This window comes from Asparagus officinalis, chromosome 5 (assembly GCF_001876935.1).
Source record: "Asparagus officinalis chromosome 5, Aspof.V1, whole genome shotgun sequence".
NCBI classification, from domain to species: domain Eukaryota; kingdom Viridiplantae; phylum Streptophyta; class Magnoliopsida; order Asparagales; family Asparagaceae; genus Asparagus; species Asparagus officinalis.
In genome coordinates, this window is record NC_033798.1 from 58,036,990 (window position 1) to 58,054,915 (window position 17,926).

General features: G+C 36.3%; 1 protein-coding gene across 1 annotated transcript in view; it reads right to left on the minus strand.

Annotated features, from left to right (window-relative positions):
- The window catches only part of LOC109843439 (myosin-11-like), a 24,643-nt gene extending 7,935 nt beyond the window's left edge, over positions 1 to 16,708 (minus strand). The window contains exons 1-24 of the mRNA XM_020412371.1: positions 16,361 to 16,708; positions 14,965 to 15,084; positions 12,743 to 12,886; positions 12,475 to 12,620; positions 12,236 to 12,392; positions 12,067 to 12,125; positions 11,785 to 11,944; positions 11,489 to 11,638; positions 11,260 to 11,396; positions 11,036 to 11,182; positions 10,790 to 10,891; positions 10,627 to 10,684; positions 10,444 to 10,545; positions 7,050 to 7,087; positions 6,282 to 6,408; positions 6,023 to 6,193; positions 5,743 to 5,874; positions 5,529 to 5,638; positions 5,347 to 5,407; positions 4,951 to 5,128; positions 4,668 to 4,873; positions 4,456 to 4,575; positions 2,728 to 2,826; positions 2,134 to 2,352 (exon numbers count right to left, since the gene is read on the minus strand). Coding sequence (XP_020267960.1) covers positions 2,134 to 2,352; positions 2,728 to 2,826; positions 4,456 to 4,575; positions 4,668 to 4,873; positions 4,951 to 5,128; positions 5,347 to 5,407; positions 5,529 to 5,638; positions 5,743 to 5,874; positions 6,023 to 6,193; positions 6,282 to 6,408; positions 7,050 to 7,087; positions 10,444 to 10,545; positions 10,627 to 10,684; positions 10,790 to 10,891; positions 11,036 to 11,182; positions 11,260 to 11,396; positions 11,489 to 11,638; positions 11,785 to 11,944; positions 12,067 to 12,125; positions 12,236 to 12,392; positions 12,475 to 12,620; positions 12,743 to 12,886; positions 14,965 to 15,084; positions 16,361 to 16,387 — 2,970 coding nt within the window. The 5' untranslated portion in view covers positions 16,388 to 16,708. The remainder of the gene's footprint in view (positions 1 to 2,133; positions 2,353 to 2,727; positions 2,827 to 4,455; positions 4,576 to 4,667; positions 4,874 to 4,950; positions 5,129 to 5,346; positions 5,408 to 5,528; positions 5,639 to 5,742; positions 5,875 to 6,022; positions 6,194 to 6,281; positions 6,409 to 7,049; positions 7,088 to 10,443; positions 10,546 to 10,626; positions 10,685 to 10,789; positions 10,892 to 11,035; positions 11,183 to 11,259; positions 11,397 to 11,488; positions 11,639 to 11,784; positions 11,945 to 12,066; positions 12,126 to 12,235; positions 12,393 to 12,474; positions 12,621 to 12,742; positions 12,887 to 14,964; positions 15,085 to 16,360) is intronic.

Sequence of the window (17,926 nt, forward strand, 5' to 3'; positions counted from 1 at the left end):
TGTCAATCATGCATTCTTTTTGCATTCAAAGAAATTATATGCTCAGCAAAATGAATTTAGTCATACATATTCCATTCCACCAACCAATATAACCTCCATGAAAACATAACATCACATTGGCTCCTTTTTATAATGTATGACATTAGCTTGACATGCATCCATACATGGTCATGACAATCCACTAGAAGTGCATATAGCAAGGATCATGAATGTAGATTCGATCAGTATCTTTAGATGATCCACTTTGTTATGAATGAAAAAGTAAGGTGTATCAGGGAGAAATAAGAAAAATCACTAAAAGAGCAAAGGCAGAGTATACCTTCAATTGTTCCACTTCTGCAGTAAGTGAATCAACTTTTTCAGTATCTTGTACAAAAACTTGAGTTTCCTGGACTACAGGAGGTGCTTCTTCAACAGCCTTTGCGGCCTCTCGTTCCTTGGCAAGCAATGTATTTAATTCATCCACTTTAGCTTGCATTGCTTGTAGTGAATTCTGCAATTTTGTTATTTCTTGTCCTTTTGCATCTTCCAGATCAGTCTGCACATAAAAGAGTTCATGACATAACTAACCACAATAATTATTAAGTTCTTCAAGTCCATTTAAAATTTTATGTGGAAGACTGGAAGTAGTTATAGAACACAATGTGGACATAGATTTGTAACTAGAAAATTAAGTTTATCTCTTTTCTCCTTTCCCTTTCCTGAATAAAGGCCGCAGCCCAAAATCCAGTGATTTCCAAAGCCAATCCCAAACCCTTTCCGTATGACTTATGACTCAGGCAATTAAACATAGAATTTACTCACAAAAAGAAGAAAACAAATAATGATGGTTTTTGGCCTCATATAGAAATGTAGAATCTTCCAGCAAATATTTAAACTAATAGAGTGCAAATTGGATAGGAATAAATAGTACCCTCAATCTCTTTTCCAGCTGCAAACGCCACGTGAGCTCTTCCACCGTCTTTTCAAGCTTATCCTTTGCTTCTTTGAGTGCACCAGTTTCTCGTGCTGCCTGCACAAAACAAATACAGATAATCAAAAATGGAAATGAGATATAGGACTTGAGCAACTTTCCAACAGCAAGACGTGTCAAATTCACAATAATCTATAGCCAATTCAAAAGCAACACCTCAACTTTTCAAACTTCTGATAACATTTGTTGACAAGTCCAATGTGAAGTTTATGATTCTAGATATAATTCCTTGTTGGAAATCTTGTTTCCACTTTAGTCAATCAAGTACACTGATCAGAGTTCCTGAATAGTGTTCCCAACCTCACAAGGTTAATCGTTCTCATTGACCTCCAATTTGTGAAGATAGAGCCATTGACTATGAAAAGAAATGGTTGCAAAGTTGAAGCAGTGAAACTGATATGGACCAGGAAAAGTGACAAGGATACGATTATTTTAATAAATAAAGAAAACAAATTAAAGTGATATTAGTAATCACAGTCGCTTCTTATCGTTATGGTAATAGACTGCTGATGTCATGGCACAGGCAGCATCAAGAACAAAAGTGCTGGTAACAGAAAATATCAAGACGGTAATTAACCCAAGGCGGATGGTTGCTCTGCAGTGCTGACAGCATATTGATTCTGGAGAAGTAATTGTACCATCCAAAATAGCACTAGTTGCAATAACAATAATTGCATGGTGATGAATTGGTAAGAAAAATCTGTGGTGGTGAAATCACAAGCTAGTGTTGATAAAATTAGTCATACATATTCCATTCCACCAACCAATATAACCTCCATGAAAACATAACATCACATTGGCTCCTTTTTATAATGTATGACATTAGCTTGACATGCATCCATGTCAATCATGCATTCTTTTTGCATTCAAAGAAATTATATGCTCAGCAAAATGAATTTAGTCATACATATTCCATTCCACCAACCAATATAACCTCCATGAAAACATAACATCACATTGGCTCCTTTTTATAATGTATGACATTAGCTTGACATGCATCCATACATGGTCATGACAATCCACTAGAAGTGCATATAGCAAGGATCATGAATGTAGATTCGATCAGTATCTTTAGATGATCCACTTTGTTATGAATGAAAAAGTAAGGTGTATCAGGGAGAAATAAGAAAAATCACTAAAAGAGCAAAGGCAGAGTATACCTTCAATTGTTCCACTTCTGCAGTAAGTGAATCAACTTTTTCAGTATCTTGTACAAAAACTTGAGTTTCCTGGACTACAGGAGGTGCTTCTTCAACAGCCTTTGCGGCCTCTCGTTCCTTGGCAAGCAATGTATTTAATTCATCCACTTTAGCTTGCATTGCTTGTAGTGAATTCTGCAATTTTGTTATTTCTTGTCCTTTTGCATCTTCCAGATCAGTCTGCACATAAAAGAGTTCATGACATAACTAACCACAATAATTATTAAGTTCTTCAAGTCCATTTAAAATTTTATGTGGAAGACTGGAAGTAGTTATAGAACACAATGTGGACATAGATTTGTAACTAGAAAATTAAGTTTATCTCTTTTCTCCTTTCCCTTTCCTGAATAAAGGCCGCAGCCCAAAATCCAGTGATTTCCAAAGCCAATCCCAAACCCTTTCCGTATGACTTATGACTCAGGCAATTAAACATAGAATTTACTCACAAAAAGAAGAAAACAAATAATGATGGTTTTTGGCCTCATATAGAAATGTAGAATCTTCCAGCAAATATTTAAACTAATAGAGTGCAAATTGGATAGGAATAAATAGTACCCTCAATCTCTTTTCCAGCTGCAAACGCCACGTGAGCTCTTCCACCGTCTTTTCAAGCTTATCCTTTGCTTCTTTGAGTGCACCAGTTTCTCGTGCTGCCTGCACAAAACAAATACAGATAATCAAAAATGGAAATGAGATATAGGACTTGAGCAACTTTCCAACAGCAAGACGTGTCAAATTCACAATAATCTATAGCCAATTCAAAAGCAACACCTCAACTTTTCAAACTTCTGATAACATTTGTTGACAAGTCCAATGTGAAGTTTATGATTCTAGATATAATTCCTTGTTGGAAATCTTGTTTCCACTTTAGTCAATCAAGTACACTGATCAGAGTTCCTGAATAGTGTTCCCAACCTCACAAGGTTAATCGTTCTCATTGACCTCCAATTTGTGAAGATAGAGCCATTGACTATGAAAAGAAATGGTTGCAAAGTTGAAGCAGTGAAACTGATATGGACCAGGAAAAGTGACAAGGATACGATTATTTTAATAAATAAAGAAAACAAATTAAAGTGATATTAGTAATCACAGTCGCTTCTTATCGTTATGGTAATAGACTGCTGATGTCATGGCACAGGCAGCATCAAGAACAAAAGTGCTGGTAACAGAAAATATCAAGACGGTAATTAACCCAAGGCGGATGGTTGCTCTGCAGTGCTGACAGCATATTGATTCTGGAGAAGTAATTGTACCATCCAAAATAGCACTAGTTGCAATAACAATAATTGCATGGTGATGAATTGGTAAGAAAAATCTGTGGTGGTGAAATCACAAGCTAGTGTTGATAAAATCGATGATGTTAATAGCATCACTAAAATCACAATTATGAATATGGCGATAGCCGTGGAGAGGTACCCGTGGAGATAATAGAACAATTACAAGCCAAGGTGGTGTCTACATTATGCCTTTATTTTATTAGGAGCTGACATTTGCGTCAATATTATTAAGGTGAAAATGAACTCGAGTTGGAAATATTACAAATAATGGTTTGGAGGTTAACAACTTCGGAATTTAATATCTGGAACAAGAAATGTCATCTTGCAACCAGATTATACAAAGCAGATTCCTCAATCCTTGATTCTTACTAAAAAAACTTAAAAATTTTAGGTTTCCTGTATTTTTACCTTTTATGATATATAAAAGAGTAATATCTTTTAGTGGAGGTTCATGAATATACCCTTGGAGGTTCAAAGCAATCTACTCTAAAGAGTAGAATAGAAATATTGCACCTTCAAAATTTCTGTCTTCAGTGGAATTACTGTTGGACCTTGATTGCAAGTTGGATAGGTAAAAAAATTCTTGAAATGTCATGTCTCAAGAATTGTTTTGTAATATCAATGTAGGTTTCCAAACTTTCCAAATTGGAATGCCAGAATAATAGTCAGTGCTCCTATTACCACATATACCCTCTCCCCCACCCCCGCCCCCCCCAACACACACACACACACAAAAGTACTCAGCTCCTGATGAAGGCACTTTTTTTCCTTTTTAACCTTCACTAAAGAAAACAAAAAGAATCCCCTAAGGTGGCCATAATGTCCAATCCTGGTTACTGAACAGCAAAACATATATCATGAAATTCCCACACTTCCACAACATGTTTTTCTAGAAAAGATACATGCTAGCAATGATAAATGGAACTGATGTCTATAGACTAATCAAGATGCACCTCAAGTGCAGTAGGCACGCCATCAAAATCAAACTAGTCCAGTGACTACTGACCATTTTGAGCTTTCTAAGCTCCTTCCTTGCGATCCTTCCCCTCCATCTGCACTGGGTGACAACAGATGCCTTCTTTAGACTTTTATGGTATGAGTATGCTCTGTGACGTCGAGAATGGGTCTGCAAATAGGATTCATACATGATGATGTTCATAAACAATGTAACATTTAAGAAATTATTTCCTTAATTATAGAGTTTAAGCACATAGCAACCTGTATCATGATTGCTGCTTTAGTTCTTTTTCTAAATCTGAACTCGTTCCGAGCAGCCATAGCCCTAAGGCCAGTTTGGATAACAAGAACTGAAAGCCTTAAACGCGTATAGGCCTTCTTAGCCAGAAACCTACGTGATTCTTTGTCAATTTTAATTGCAGCAGCGTGCCTTCTCATTTGTTGATACATTTTGGAAGCCAGTCTTCCTGCAAGTAAAAGGCAATCAAAAAAAATTTTGAAACAAAAGAAAACAAAACGCATGTGGGTAATGTAGGGGGAGCACCTCTACATAATGACTGCATAAGAACAGAAGCTGTTCGCAATGTAATAAATTGTTTTCTAGTAATATGAGTCCGAATTTGGTTCTGAATAGTTTTTGCAGCACAGCTAAGCACTTCACCCCTTCGAGCATCTAGCTCAGCCATCTGACCAGCCCTAAGGAAAACCTTGGTTTTGCCTATCTGGAAAACCAAATAAGGGAAATAAATAACCAAAATTAACATCACACTCAATGCTACTGGTCTAATGTATGAGAAACACATCCTACAATGTTTACTGCCAAGCAGAAGATTACAAGAAAAATAAGGCAGAATTAAGTTAAAGCTCCTGATATCTGCGCTTTGCATTATTTTTTTTAAAAAACATATAACATAAGGAAGTAATAAAATCCTGAATTCACCTGATAACCTTTGAGCCCCTTCTTCTCCAGAATCTTGCTGCATGCAACCTTTTCATCAAAACTGCACAAAAATGGCAAAATATATTGAATAATATGTACAGTAAAATAGATTTCAAGAAATATGATAGACAGTGGTAAAAGGATAATGGAATCCATGGAAGTAAACTAAAGGAGAAACTTACTGTCCTTCCAGAGCTTCTGGAGCGAGAATGCCAAAGCGGTTGAGAAATTCGAAAAAAGTGCGCCGGGTAGGATATCCGGCGCAACTTATTCTAATAGCTTCAAGGACACCCTAAAAAATTCAAGCACACAGGAAATGGATGTGAAATATGGATTAACATTGTAGCCGTGCCAGATGGTGGCCAATCTCAACATTGAACGTCAGAATTAACTTACACCACAGCGCAATTGTTGCATGACATTGACATTCTCAAATATAGCAGGCTTAAGAAGATTGTTTGGCTTAACGCATCTGATGTAATGAGGTTCTGTGGAATTCAGAGTTTCCATCAAGGACTGTAGTTGTAACTGCAGCAAATAGACAAAAAGAATCAACTACCCCTACTTATTGAAAAAGTGAATAGTAACAACTAGTAGCATGATATTAAAACCTCTCAAAAATTGTTGAACACTAGTCAAAAAAATTCTGAGTAAAGGGGGATAAAATCATATGCACCTTAAAACGTGAACCGATAGAGGAGAACTTCGAAGTTTTGGATGACTCCTCAGCCTGGGGAGGAAAAAGGCCAGATACAAATGAACATTTTGAAGCACTCAACAATTCTTGATGTTCTGCCACAACATAATCTTTATTTTTGTCCAAAAACTGGTCAGATTGATATAAGACCTGAAATAGCATAGAACAGATGATGATTTCATTACCGCATTTCTCAACAGGTTACGTGAAACTTCGGTAATCACTACTAATTACTGACCTCGCCAGCATAATGGCATATCGTAAAATCAGTGCGGGACAGCTTTGGCTTTACAAAGCGTTTATGCACTTTGAATGTCTGATAAAGCTTCTGAGAAAAGGTTTCATGAGTTGACTTCGGAAACATACTGGAAAAAGTTGAATTATCAGTAACTGGAGAAGAATGCAAACCAGTATACAGCTGAAGTTCTAAGAATCAGTAAGTTCAGCAGTCTCTACTACAAAAAATTTTGTTTGCTCAACCACCTTTATTGCATTTTGGTAGCCCCACAAAAAATTTGAATTTTGCTTAAGCCCTTTGGTTAAAGAAAAGAAAAGAGCAGTAACTTTGACATAGGAGCAATATCTTTGACATGAAAGAGTACCTAGTACTGTTCTTATGTTATGCCAAATGTATTACTCTTTTTTGGCCCGAAGGAATTACCACTTGAAATACTGCTACGTTTTGAGACCGTAACTCCTTTTTGGCCCAAGGATTCACCCATGTTGAAAGTTGGTTATGTTTTGCAACCGGTTAAGTAGTGCACATTAAGTAGGATGTGTGATCTTCTATGTTTTGGGGCAAGAAAAATGGTTTAGATTGACAAGAGGCAAGAGCATATTAAGTAGATATAAGCCACTCCCTCACATAAGTGAGGATACATGGCATGTTCCATTTTGGCTTGTCTATGTTTGTGTGTGTACATAAAGGGGCTTAAAAATGTTCCTACTCAGAAAACAAATCGACAGAAATCAGAGTAACTTTGCTTGAAGAAGGATATTATCTTACCATGCTTCATCCAGAAGTGCGATAATACCGCCAGGTTTCTGCAAAAAGGAAACAACAGTTGGTGAATTTCCAACAAGAGATAGCAACTCAAATTCAGATGCATACATTTTAAAGCTATATTTTCTGAAAAGATCATCTTCAATATTTGTGAGAATTAATTAGAAATTTAGGTTAAAATATAGAAGAAGAAGAAAATTAATTACTATATGACATTAGAAGGAATGTTACTCTAAAGAGAATAACAGCTGTAATAGTATTAGTCGACCACTAACGAAGCAAGTATTAGGATCACTAATTTAGTAGCCGCAAAAAACGATCATGTAACATCTGACAGTAAGGCATGACAAGGGTCATGAAATACAAGAGAACTCATAGTTCTAAAACGTGATACCATTATATATTCGGCCTGAGAACACATGATGCATAAACAACTATTCACCGATTAAACAGATTATGCAAAAGTACGCAGACTTTAATTTTAGCTGTGTGTGTAGTCCAAAAAGAAAAATATATACACGAAACTGACTCAACAGGCTATAATTCACGAAATTAGATTTTAGAGGTATATTAGAAAGAAGTGGTATCATCATCGGCACAAACTTACTCAATCTGCGACTACAACAAGAAAACCGAAATAACAAAATAACAAAGAACTGGAAGAAAGGAAAGGAAAGAGGCCAAAAAGTTAATACATACTTCTGCTGATAATCACCATATTGTCCCCCACCATGCCTGCATGAGTTATAACCAATATATCATCATATACTCATAGGATATCGATATCTGGTCGTTTCCACAAATGGAATCTCCTCTATCACATTTGGCTCTGAAGAGGAAGGTACCAGTAATTGAACGTGAGGATAATGAAGCTTCAGTTTGAGGTTTAAATATTTATTGTGGCAGGGTCTTAGTTAGGGTTTGAATCCGCGGGAAAGTTATTGGATTTGGACCCGACCTTAAACCATTGTCCTTGCTGGATAGGATGCTGTATGCACCCATGTAATTTTATATAAAGACACAACCTGCATGGGCTTAATTAAATGAGCTAACTGCTTCTTTCGCCGCATAGGGTTGAAGTCCATGCAGAACTAGCCAATATATGTTTGCCTCTTATGATGTCGCATAAACCTTGTTTTAGAAAATTGATAACTAACCAATCAGTTGTCATGTGTCTTGATGTAGGTCAAAGGAACATGATCACAGGGGGTGGATTGTGCCACATTTCTATATCAACAAGGAGGCGATTGGAAAGCATGAAACTACAAGCCTTTCAAGAGCATCATTGCCATATCGGAGCAAGCTACTTCAAGGCTAAACTTAGCTTTTTTTTATTAGGAACAATGTCAAGTGTAGACATTATGAGATCATAGACAAGCCAAAATGGCTTTGTTTGTGAGGGAGTGGCCTCACTTATGTGAACTAATAACAAACAAACAAGCAAGGAGAATTAAATAGATGTAGGCCTAAGAGAACTTGGTTAGAAGCAATTAAGGATATGGAAACAGTTAATAGAGGAGATAGCCCTCAGTAGAATTGAATGGAATAATAGGATTCATATAGTTGACCCCAAAATTTTGGGATAATGGCTTTGTTTGTTGTTACAGAAAAATTGTGAAGTGATTCATGATAAGATTCTAGATTTAGCAATTTAGGATATTTTAGTCGTAAACCTTCAATTCTTGACCCTTTATCTCTTGAATACTTTATTGATATTATTATTTTACTATTTCTCATTTTACAGGAATTAATCAAATCTATTTGGACCTATTTATTACCAGGTTCTGCCAAGGCAAAGACTGGCTTCTATCAAGAGTTGTTGCTCACATTTCTTCATTGTTGTATTTCAGCTCAGTTTGTCATTTTATCTTGTGCACAGTTTAATATTTTCACGCAATGTACAGAAAGATATTTAGGCTACAGACTCATTTTCTTAAGATTGAAATAGATGTCTGTCTTATCTTTTGATTACATGTTGCACCCATGTGAAGACCTATGCAACCAACGTTCCTTGTCTGGCTCTTATTTGCCATCCTTATTGTATAATTGTATATGACTGTTCTGACCAGCGAGTATATTAGAAATAATGTTGAATATAGCTTTTCCCTCCACTTGAAAGTCAAATTCAAATTAGGCTTACTTCTTCAGTAGGCAGAACTTGATCCAGCTAACCTGTACTAGTCCTGCCAACCTGCTGCACCTTTCTACTTGCTCGAGAAAAAAATATGGTTGGCTGATTGTTCTCAGCCCTCCTTGACCTGATCTGATCCACAATGGTCATAGTGTTTCAAACATATTTATGTGAAATGTCAGATACTCTACTAATTGTTGAAATGTCGGAGGTCTTACTGCATTTCTCAATGTCGGAGTTTCTCTCCATGCCAACGACTCTACTGTTTGTCTGAAAATTCCTGAGTTTGTGAACCTTCAAATTACTATTGTTAACTCTACCAACCCAGTTTTTCTGCCCAAGGTTCGATTAATGATGAAGCTACTCAAGATTGATGGTTTTGCATTTCATGAAAAGTCTTTTGTGTTTATGTGACAAGCTGGGCATGTATAAACGCTACAGTGAGAGAGAGAGAGCCCAGAAATTAGGTGTGTCAGGATGCAATGTACCATACAGTGGTGTTGTCAAGTATAGATACGATGCACTACATGGTGGAGTTGCCACGTGCCTAGATAAAACATGGAGTTGTCATGTAGATACAATGTGTCACATTGTCTTAAATATGTAATTTCTCCACAATAAATAATACTCGAAGAGGATAGGGGATTAAATTTTCTCATCCTCACCCTCTATTTCTCCACTATAAATAACAACCAAAAAGGGGAGGGCTAATCAAGCAATCTCATTCTCTCCCTCTATTTCAACAAGTTCTACTAGTTACAGGAGATCAGAAGTTTCAACTTTCTCTAGCATTTAAGTCTCAAACTTTTAAGATGTTCAAACATCATATTTCATTCCTCAAGAGTTTATTTCATAGATTCTTTAACACCTCCTTGTTTCTTTACAGTCAATCATTATGAATTTATTTTCTTCATCTATTCACTCTAAGAAGCATCTACGGAAATCATTTCATCTATCAATGTAAGGATCTACTGTATACGAGAGGCAGATTGTACTTCATATATTTATCATCATTGTAAAAGAAAACACAGTGATCCTCATTGTTTTGAGATATCCACTTCAGTTGAAAGAGAGAAATCCAATCTGTTTGGGAGGAAGACAGTTAGGTTGTATTATCATAGTATTGAGTGGGCCTCTTCAATGGGAAGAGTTTAAAATCCAATCTCTGGTGTTTGCTTGCCTGTACATGCATATAACAACACATGCACAGCAGGAAATGCATATAACTTCACTAATTGATATTGCATCAAAACAGGAAGACAAAACCTTCTCAATAAGATCCAGAACATCTTGGTTATCAACAAACTCAATGTAGCTCCAATCAATCTGCTCTTTTGTATACTCCTCCTGCTCCATCTTAAAAACATGCTGGAAATATGACACTAATTATCAGTGAGAGCCAAATAAGAAAATAACAACCATGTTAAATATCCGTTAAGCAAATTTCACCTGGTTGAAATGTTGTTGCAGCTTCTCATTTGTAAAGTTAATACAGAACTGCTCAAAACTACAGAATGTTGCAAAATTGTTAAAAACATATGAAACAGGAATGGTATATAAATATAGGTGTGTCTTAAATATCAAACTGGGCTGCACTGAGTAATACACTAACCTATTTGCTTTAAAGCTCTCAAAACCATAGATGTCAAGGACCCCAATCAGAGACTTAGAAGTGGGATCTTGCCCAATTGAGACATTAATTTTATCGACTAGCCTGCAAATGAATCCCATTCAGAAAGAGTTAGGATTCTGATATTGACATAGCATAATTTAAAACTACATAATTTGCAAACTATATAATTTGTTAACCAACATAATTTGTAAACATTATAATCTGTTAACCAGATATTCATCTTACCAATCAAATAAACGGGAATATATTGTCTTTGCGAGACCATCCCTGCTTGTCGTTGCAGCATGAGGATCAAGACTTCTCTTAATAACTTCTTCTGGTGTTACCATCACACGCTTACAAAGTGCATCCTCCAGGGCCTGAGGATCACACCTGAAATTTGGCAAAGTCAAGTGCAACCATATGGCAAATACATTCGAGAGAAAAAAGCAAAAGAAACTACAACATACATCAGAAGCTCTGCAGCTGTCTTGAGATGAAATTTAGCTGTGTCATCTTTTAGAACTGACGAATCAACTTCTTTTCCTTTCGCGAAATTGATGTTGCCGATATGAAGAATGGATGCGACAACCCTGAAAATTGCATCCTGGGGATAACTCACACTCAGAAACGATCATATGATGCTTTCCACATTTATCTATCTACAAACGAAATATGCAATGATCATTATTTTGATACCTGTTCTTGTGCACTGATACCAACAATATCCATAGCTCTCCTGGTCGCTAAATAGTCATTGGCATCATTTATACCGACTAACTCATAGCAATTTGACTGGTTTAGATAGTGAAATGACCTAGGGTTTCCCAATTTATACTTCTCAACCTCCTGGGAAGTCAAAGTAGTTCTTCAAAAATAAATTCAAACAAGCTGTTCAAAACTTACAGCAGAAAACCACTTGAAAATTTTGCTATCTACCATGGGAGAAAATAACGAAGTTTGTATGTGCTACTCTAAGAAAAATGGAGCTTTACCTCCGGTGGGGCTGCACAGAGAAGGTAAAAGCAATGGTAGTTGCGCTCAGGGTCCGAAATTTGACAAACCCGAGATCTTTCAAGAAGGTAAGTTCTAATGGCAGCACCTGATATTCTTCCTTTATTATCAAATTGTATTTCGACAAACTTACCAAAACGACTGCATAAATTTGCAAAAGAAAAAGGGAAAATGAAAGTAGGGAGTGATCAGTAAAGGTAGACCAGCCTTGTCAAGAACACATCCATTCTCTTAAACACATGAACTCAATATGGAATACCAACCTTGAATTGTTATTTCTAACAGTTTTAGCATTGCCAAATGCCTCAAGAACTGGATTAGACTGCAATAAAATTGGTTAACAAAGCCTCCAGTAAGTGTTATTTGGTAACTGCTAACAAGCAGATTGCATAGAGATAAGGATAAAGGGGTAAACATAAACTCAAATCTTACTTCCAGAACTTGTTGTTCAACTGTTCGTCCTTCAGTTGCAGCACGGCCACCCATGTAGGCAAGATAGCGCATGAGCATCTTTGTTGTTTCAGTTTTACCAGCCCCACTTTCACCACTAACCAGAATGGAGTTACTTTTTCCTTCATTTATCATTGCCCTATTTCCAACATACAGCTTAAGCAAATTGTACATTCTTGAAGGAAAAAAATTAGTTCAGCAAAACAGAAATATAACTATACCTGTATGCAACATCTGCCACAGCAAAAACATGAGGACTTAGCTCTCCAAATGGTGCCCCTTTATATTGTTCCATCATGTGAAGATCATACAGATGCGGTAACCGTTGAAATGGATTTATGGCAATAAGAATATTTCCTGTATAAGTCTGTCACAACAATGGCAATCCGCTCATACTATATGACGTAATATTGTATTAAATGTTAAAAGCCGATGAGATAGCTATAAGGAAACATGTATGAGAAAATGTAACAAGAACTGAAAGCTTACATAAATTTCATTGAGTTCGTATCTAGCTGCCAAGTTCTGCAGAACTCCTGGTTCATGCAGATAAGAGAGCTTTGTCATGTCATCAACTCCACCAGCAGGAGCTTCCATGTCTTTGGGATATATTCTTGATAGATTTGAAGTGACCTAAAGTTCAACATCAAACACGTATTATGTTACTTCCATGTATCAGAATGCACAAAGAGACCTTTCTTTTTCCTCCTTTCTTATTTGTCCTTCTTGAGACAATCCTAGACAGAGCAACCCTGTGGTTGAACTTATGCCTCTTGGTTTCACAAGCTTATTTTCTACCATTTTTTCAGTTCTTGTTTGTTCATATGGGCACTCTTATTCAATCCTAACCTTGAAATCATTAGTATTGCTAGCTGGAAGATTTTGCAAATACCTAAGGCTAAGAGGTAAACTGCATTATTATGAATACATAAAAATGGCAGGTAAAGCAAGTTGGCCAGTTTCCCTTCTGAGCCATTTTGGAAAAGTTGAGCTGTTTGAGCAAGCTGTAGGAGGAGATAGACAAACTAAAGCAGTGAATTCAACTTTTTTTATTCTTGTTTAGCCATATCTCTTCAGCGCTATGATGGAGAATGCTAAGTGAAATAGTGTGCAGTTATGAAATCAAACATTAAGCTGTAAAAATGAGTTTAACAACAAAATATGAAGGGCATAAGTTTTCCTTATCGTGAGATTTGATGAGGAAAAAGTTCCCTTCCCAAAAATAATTTCTTTTGTTTAAATGCCTTACCCACAAAATCTATTGCATCATCATAAATGTGGAGACAAGTTATATGCAGATGAATGCGAAGAAACAAAAATTCACAACTGCACCACGTGATTACTTAAAAAAGGAGGCCATAAACTTCACAATATATCTATGTGATATAAATTATCTGATGAAACTATGAACTAGTGGTATGCAAAGTCAACACTGCATATGAGTTTCAACTAAATCGGATCCAAACAGGAGTTATGCTACGCAAATTCAGAGTAACAAACTGTATAAGAGATGTTAGTTAAAAATTTATGATATTTTCTGCCTAGAAAAAAATATTGTAAATATGGATGGGATGCGAAGAAGACTGAATGACGCATAGACACCACTCAAGAGTTGACTACAACCAAATACTCCTAAATTCAGAAAAACAATTTTATAGAACATTTTGGTAATGGATCTAATTTTAAATAGAAAAGGATGTGATGGCATTTTACTCCCATAGTTTTTTTTCCTTGAGAACAAATGAAAAATCCCCATAGTGCATTTGGTCATGAAATCTCAATCCAGACTCTTTGCGAATCTAGGGAGATTTGAACAGTTAGTTTATAGTTGTATGAGGTATATCCACCTATTCACCATCTGAATAACAAGCTTCTGCAAGGTAATTTTTCCATATAATTGCCTTGATAAGTCTTAAATTTAGCTCCTCTAACCACTACACCAAAACTCTGAAGTTATGGTGAGGATCAATGATTATAGATTTATATTAATTATAACATGCCCCCGTAGGTTGAGCGCTCTTTTTTATGGGTCGAAACCTGAACTCACACAACAGTGTCAATTTTTAGAAAATCCACTTTCAGTTCGTGGCCGGTGGGATTTGAACCTAGGTTGCTCTGATACCATTTTAAATTGAGCTCCTCTAACCATTACACCAAAACTCTGAAGTTATGGTGAGGATCAAGGATTATAGATTTATATTAATTCTAACAATAAGAAATTTGGCAGCAACTGACAACATGGTTCCTACCAGATCAATAACCAGAAAAACTTGGTCACTTGCTTCCTGAAGCACTGCTCCATGCCCTCAATTTGATGAAGATAGGTGTGGATGACAATGATGACTGAAAACTTGTAGCATAGATGAATATAAGTTGATTCTTGGGAAGAAAAACTATAATCGTGGGTTGCACACGATTGATTATCAAAAAAAGAGAATTGCGAAGCGGAGGTGCTGTGGTAGGAAAGATGTATAGCTTTGGGATGTGTGCATAATTCCAATAAGAAAGGCATGCCTATATAGGACACCTGATATCAAATTAAAAAAAAAAACACCTTCCTTTTATATAATGCGGCTGCCAATTTTCCATGTAATTAGCCTTAAGCATTCGTGAACTTAGAAGGCAAGGCATAGTAGATGTATAAAATGTTGCAAGCCAAAAATAAGCTAATTTCTTAAGGTAAGTAAACATAACAGCATAAGTAGAATTACCGTTTTCCCATTGCTGGTTTGGATTTGAACCTCTTCACCACTAATCTTAGTAACTTCACCATCTACCCAAGCTAATTGTGCATCTTCAACCCATACATGAGAACCCACGCTTATGTTTCCCTGCAATAAGACAAAATGTTAATGTGAACTAAATTGCGCATTATGTTTCTATAAGAAACAAAATAACAGGTGTTTGTAATCTCAAACTGGAATACAAGTAAGCTTGCACCAAAACGTATTTATCCAATTAAAAGTGCCATAGTACTTAGCTACGCAGATTTTCTGAAGTGCATTCTACTCTCAGGCAAGAGTTGGATCAACTAGTTTCATCTAAGTTTTGTGATACAGAAATATATGTATATCTCAATGTCAGCAAGGCGCCAATGTTACTCCCTCAAACTGAAGCACTATGACATTATAAGCCAAAAAAGCATCTGCAGATTCCAATTAAATACTGATCCCTAAATCTTATAAGAACTTGTGAACCTTCTTTTTGTTGTGTGAGAACGATTGAAAACTACATTATACATTCTAGGCAAATATTTTCGTCCATATTATATTTTCATGTGCAAACAATGTGTCCTCCCATCAATGTCAACCGCCCTTAAAAAATTAGATAAAGTATTAAGGCATTTCAATGAAGTGGGTAAATAAAGAATGGTTCTCTTCAGAGCAGTTGAACCGACAAAAAAAAACTCAAAGGCACATAACGGAAAGTAGAAAGAGTTCTGTTGCACATTTTAAGAACAAAATGAGTCATTGTTTTCCGTATTCGTGCCATACATATGATCTTGGAAGTATTGCAGAGGATGCCACCAGGTACATTTATATCTGCACACTTCCACTTTAAAAACATTATATATATTTCTTTTACTTTCTCTCAACTTCAATTCAAATTTTGCCCCTCCATTTCTTTTAAAATAAGCACACCTTTTCAATATGAAAAGGGAATGTTATTGAGTTTTCCTTTCTACATTTTTAATATGTGCATTGTACACATCAACAATCATTAAGTTTCATGTAGATTTATTTGCGCTCTAACGCACCATGGTTTCCCCCTTGTTTAAGGTTACGACCCTAAAGTTCTAGTTCGACGATTTGACACGCCAAAATTTTCATAATTGAAGTTCGCTTGATACCCAAAAAAAAACCCCAAACTCTCTCTCGTCACTTTCCCCAAACCCGAAAAAAACTGAAATGTGGTAAGAGATATTGTATCTACGTTCATGTTCTTGAAGAAAATTAACGGCTAGCATTTTTTGCACCTCAGGGCATCAAACTGTGAAAAAAGTTGACAAAGGGTAAACTTTGTTAGGGTATTAAAGTGCAAATAACCTTCACCTTACAAAAAGAATTACAGAGAGAGAGAGAGAGAGAGAGAGAGAAGGAACGGTACCTTCTTCGAGGGATCGAACCCGGCCATGATGCGACCTCAGCGAGGGCCAAGTTCTTCTTCTTCGTCTTCTGTCTCCTCCCCCTCCCCTTTCTCGTCGATCGGTCGTTCTCTTTGCTTCTTGCTTCTTCCGGCTGTAATGGAGGAGGAAAAGTGCAGATAATCCACGAATTACTGTGTCTGGTTGGTCCTCTGTCCGTTTCAATTTTTTGCGCCCTAAAATGGAGGCGGAGCGATGATCGCGGTGGTGGCAGCATCGTTGCTTCGTTTCCTCTCCTCTTCTCACTCCTCCTACTTTCGTTCTCAACTTGCCACTTCTCTCCCTCTCTCTCTCTCTCTCTCTCTACCCGCCCTCTCCTTTTTCTTCTCTCCTCTCGCCTCTCGTCGTAAATCATGAGGGCACTTTTAAATATTGGTAAATAATTGTAAATCATTCCCTCACATCTTAGAAATTGCATATTCCTCCTTTAAAATCATCAGTAATTGCATATTAGTGCCCCATATCTTAGAAATTACGTATCAGTCCCTCAAATCCTACTCTAAAATCTGTGGTCACCAAACTCTACCCCTCTCTCTAATGTTTCAAACCTTCGTGAAAAGCTCAACTTTAGGTTAGGGTTTCTTGCTAACCATTGGAGAAGATGAACTCAAGCGAGTTTGGATTTGTTCTGAGTTTGGAGTTGTTTTAAGGGGGTGTTGGGTTTAAAGCGACTGATATGCAATTTCTAAGGTTTGAGGCACTAATATGCAATTATTAAAGATTTTAAAGGACTAATATGCAATTTCCAAGGTGTGAGGGACTAATATACAATTGTTGAAGATGTAAGGGGCTAAAATCTAGAAAATCCTTCTCATAAGGGGGTGTTTGTTTCAAATCCTATAATTTTAGGATATGGATTTCACCATGGGATTTGAAATCCATAGGTGTTTTGTTATGGGTTGGGATTTCTAAAATGTTGTTTGTTTCATTAATATTTTGGGATTTGTAATACTATAATTTGTAATATCTTATTTGTTTCAAGCTCAAATTGTAGCATTACCAATTGCCAAAAATTTGTAATATGATGAATATGCTATCTTGGTGAGGTTACCTCCCACAAAAAGATAAAATTATGATTTTTCAAATCCTCTCCAATTGAGAGGTAAGCACATACATTTATGGGACTTGTCAAAATCCTCTCCAATTGAGAGGATGAGAGGATTTGGCAAATTCTAAAAATTGGGCACTTTTTGCACTTTTGAGATTCAATATTCTAAAAAAATTCTTAAAACAAACATCATATATTGAATCCAAAAATACAAAAAAAAAACTCATTTTTTGATCCCAAAACTTGTAACTCATACCAAATGCCAAAATTTTTGGTGAAACAAACACCCCCTAAACTGATCACGTTTAATTTTGAGGGTAAATTTCACAAACCCCCATAATATTTGGTTAGTTCTGAAATAAACCGAAAAAGTTTAAAAATGTCAAATAACCGCAAATTTTTTTAGAAAGCCTACAAAATCCTACAATGCTTGAATTTTTTTCTTTTTTTTTGGTGGGAGGGGGGGGGGTTTTCATTTTTT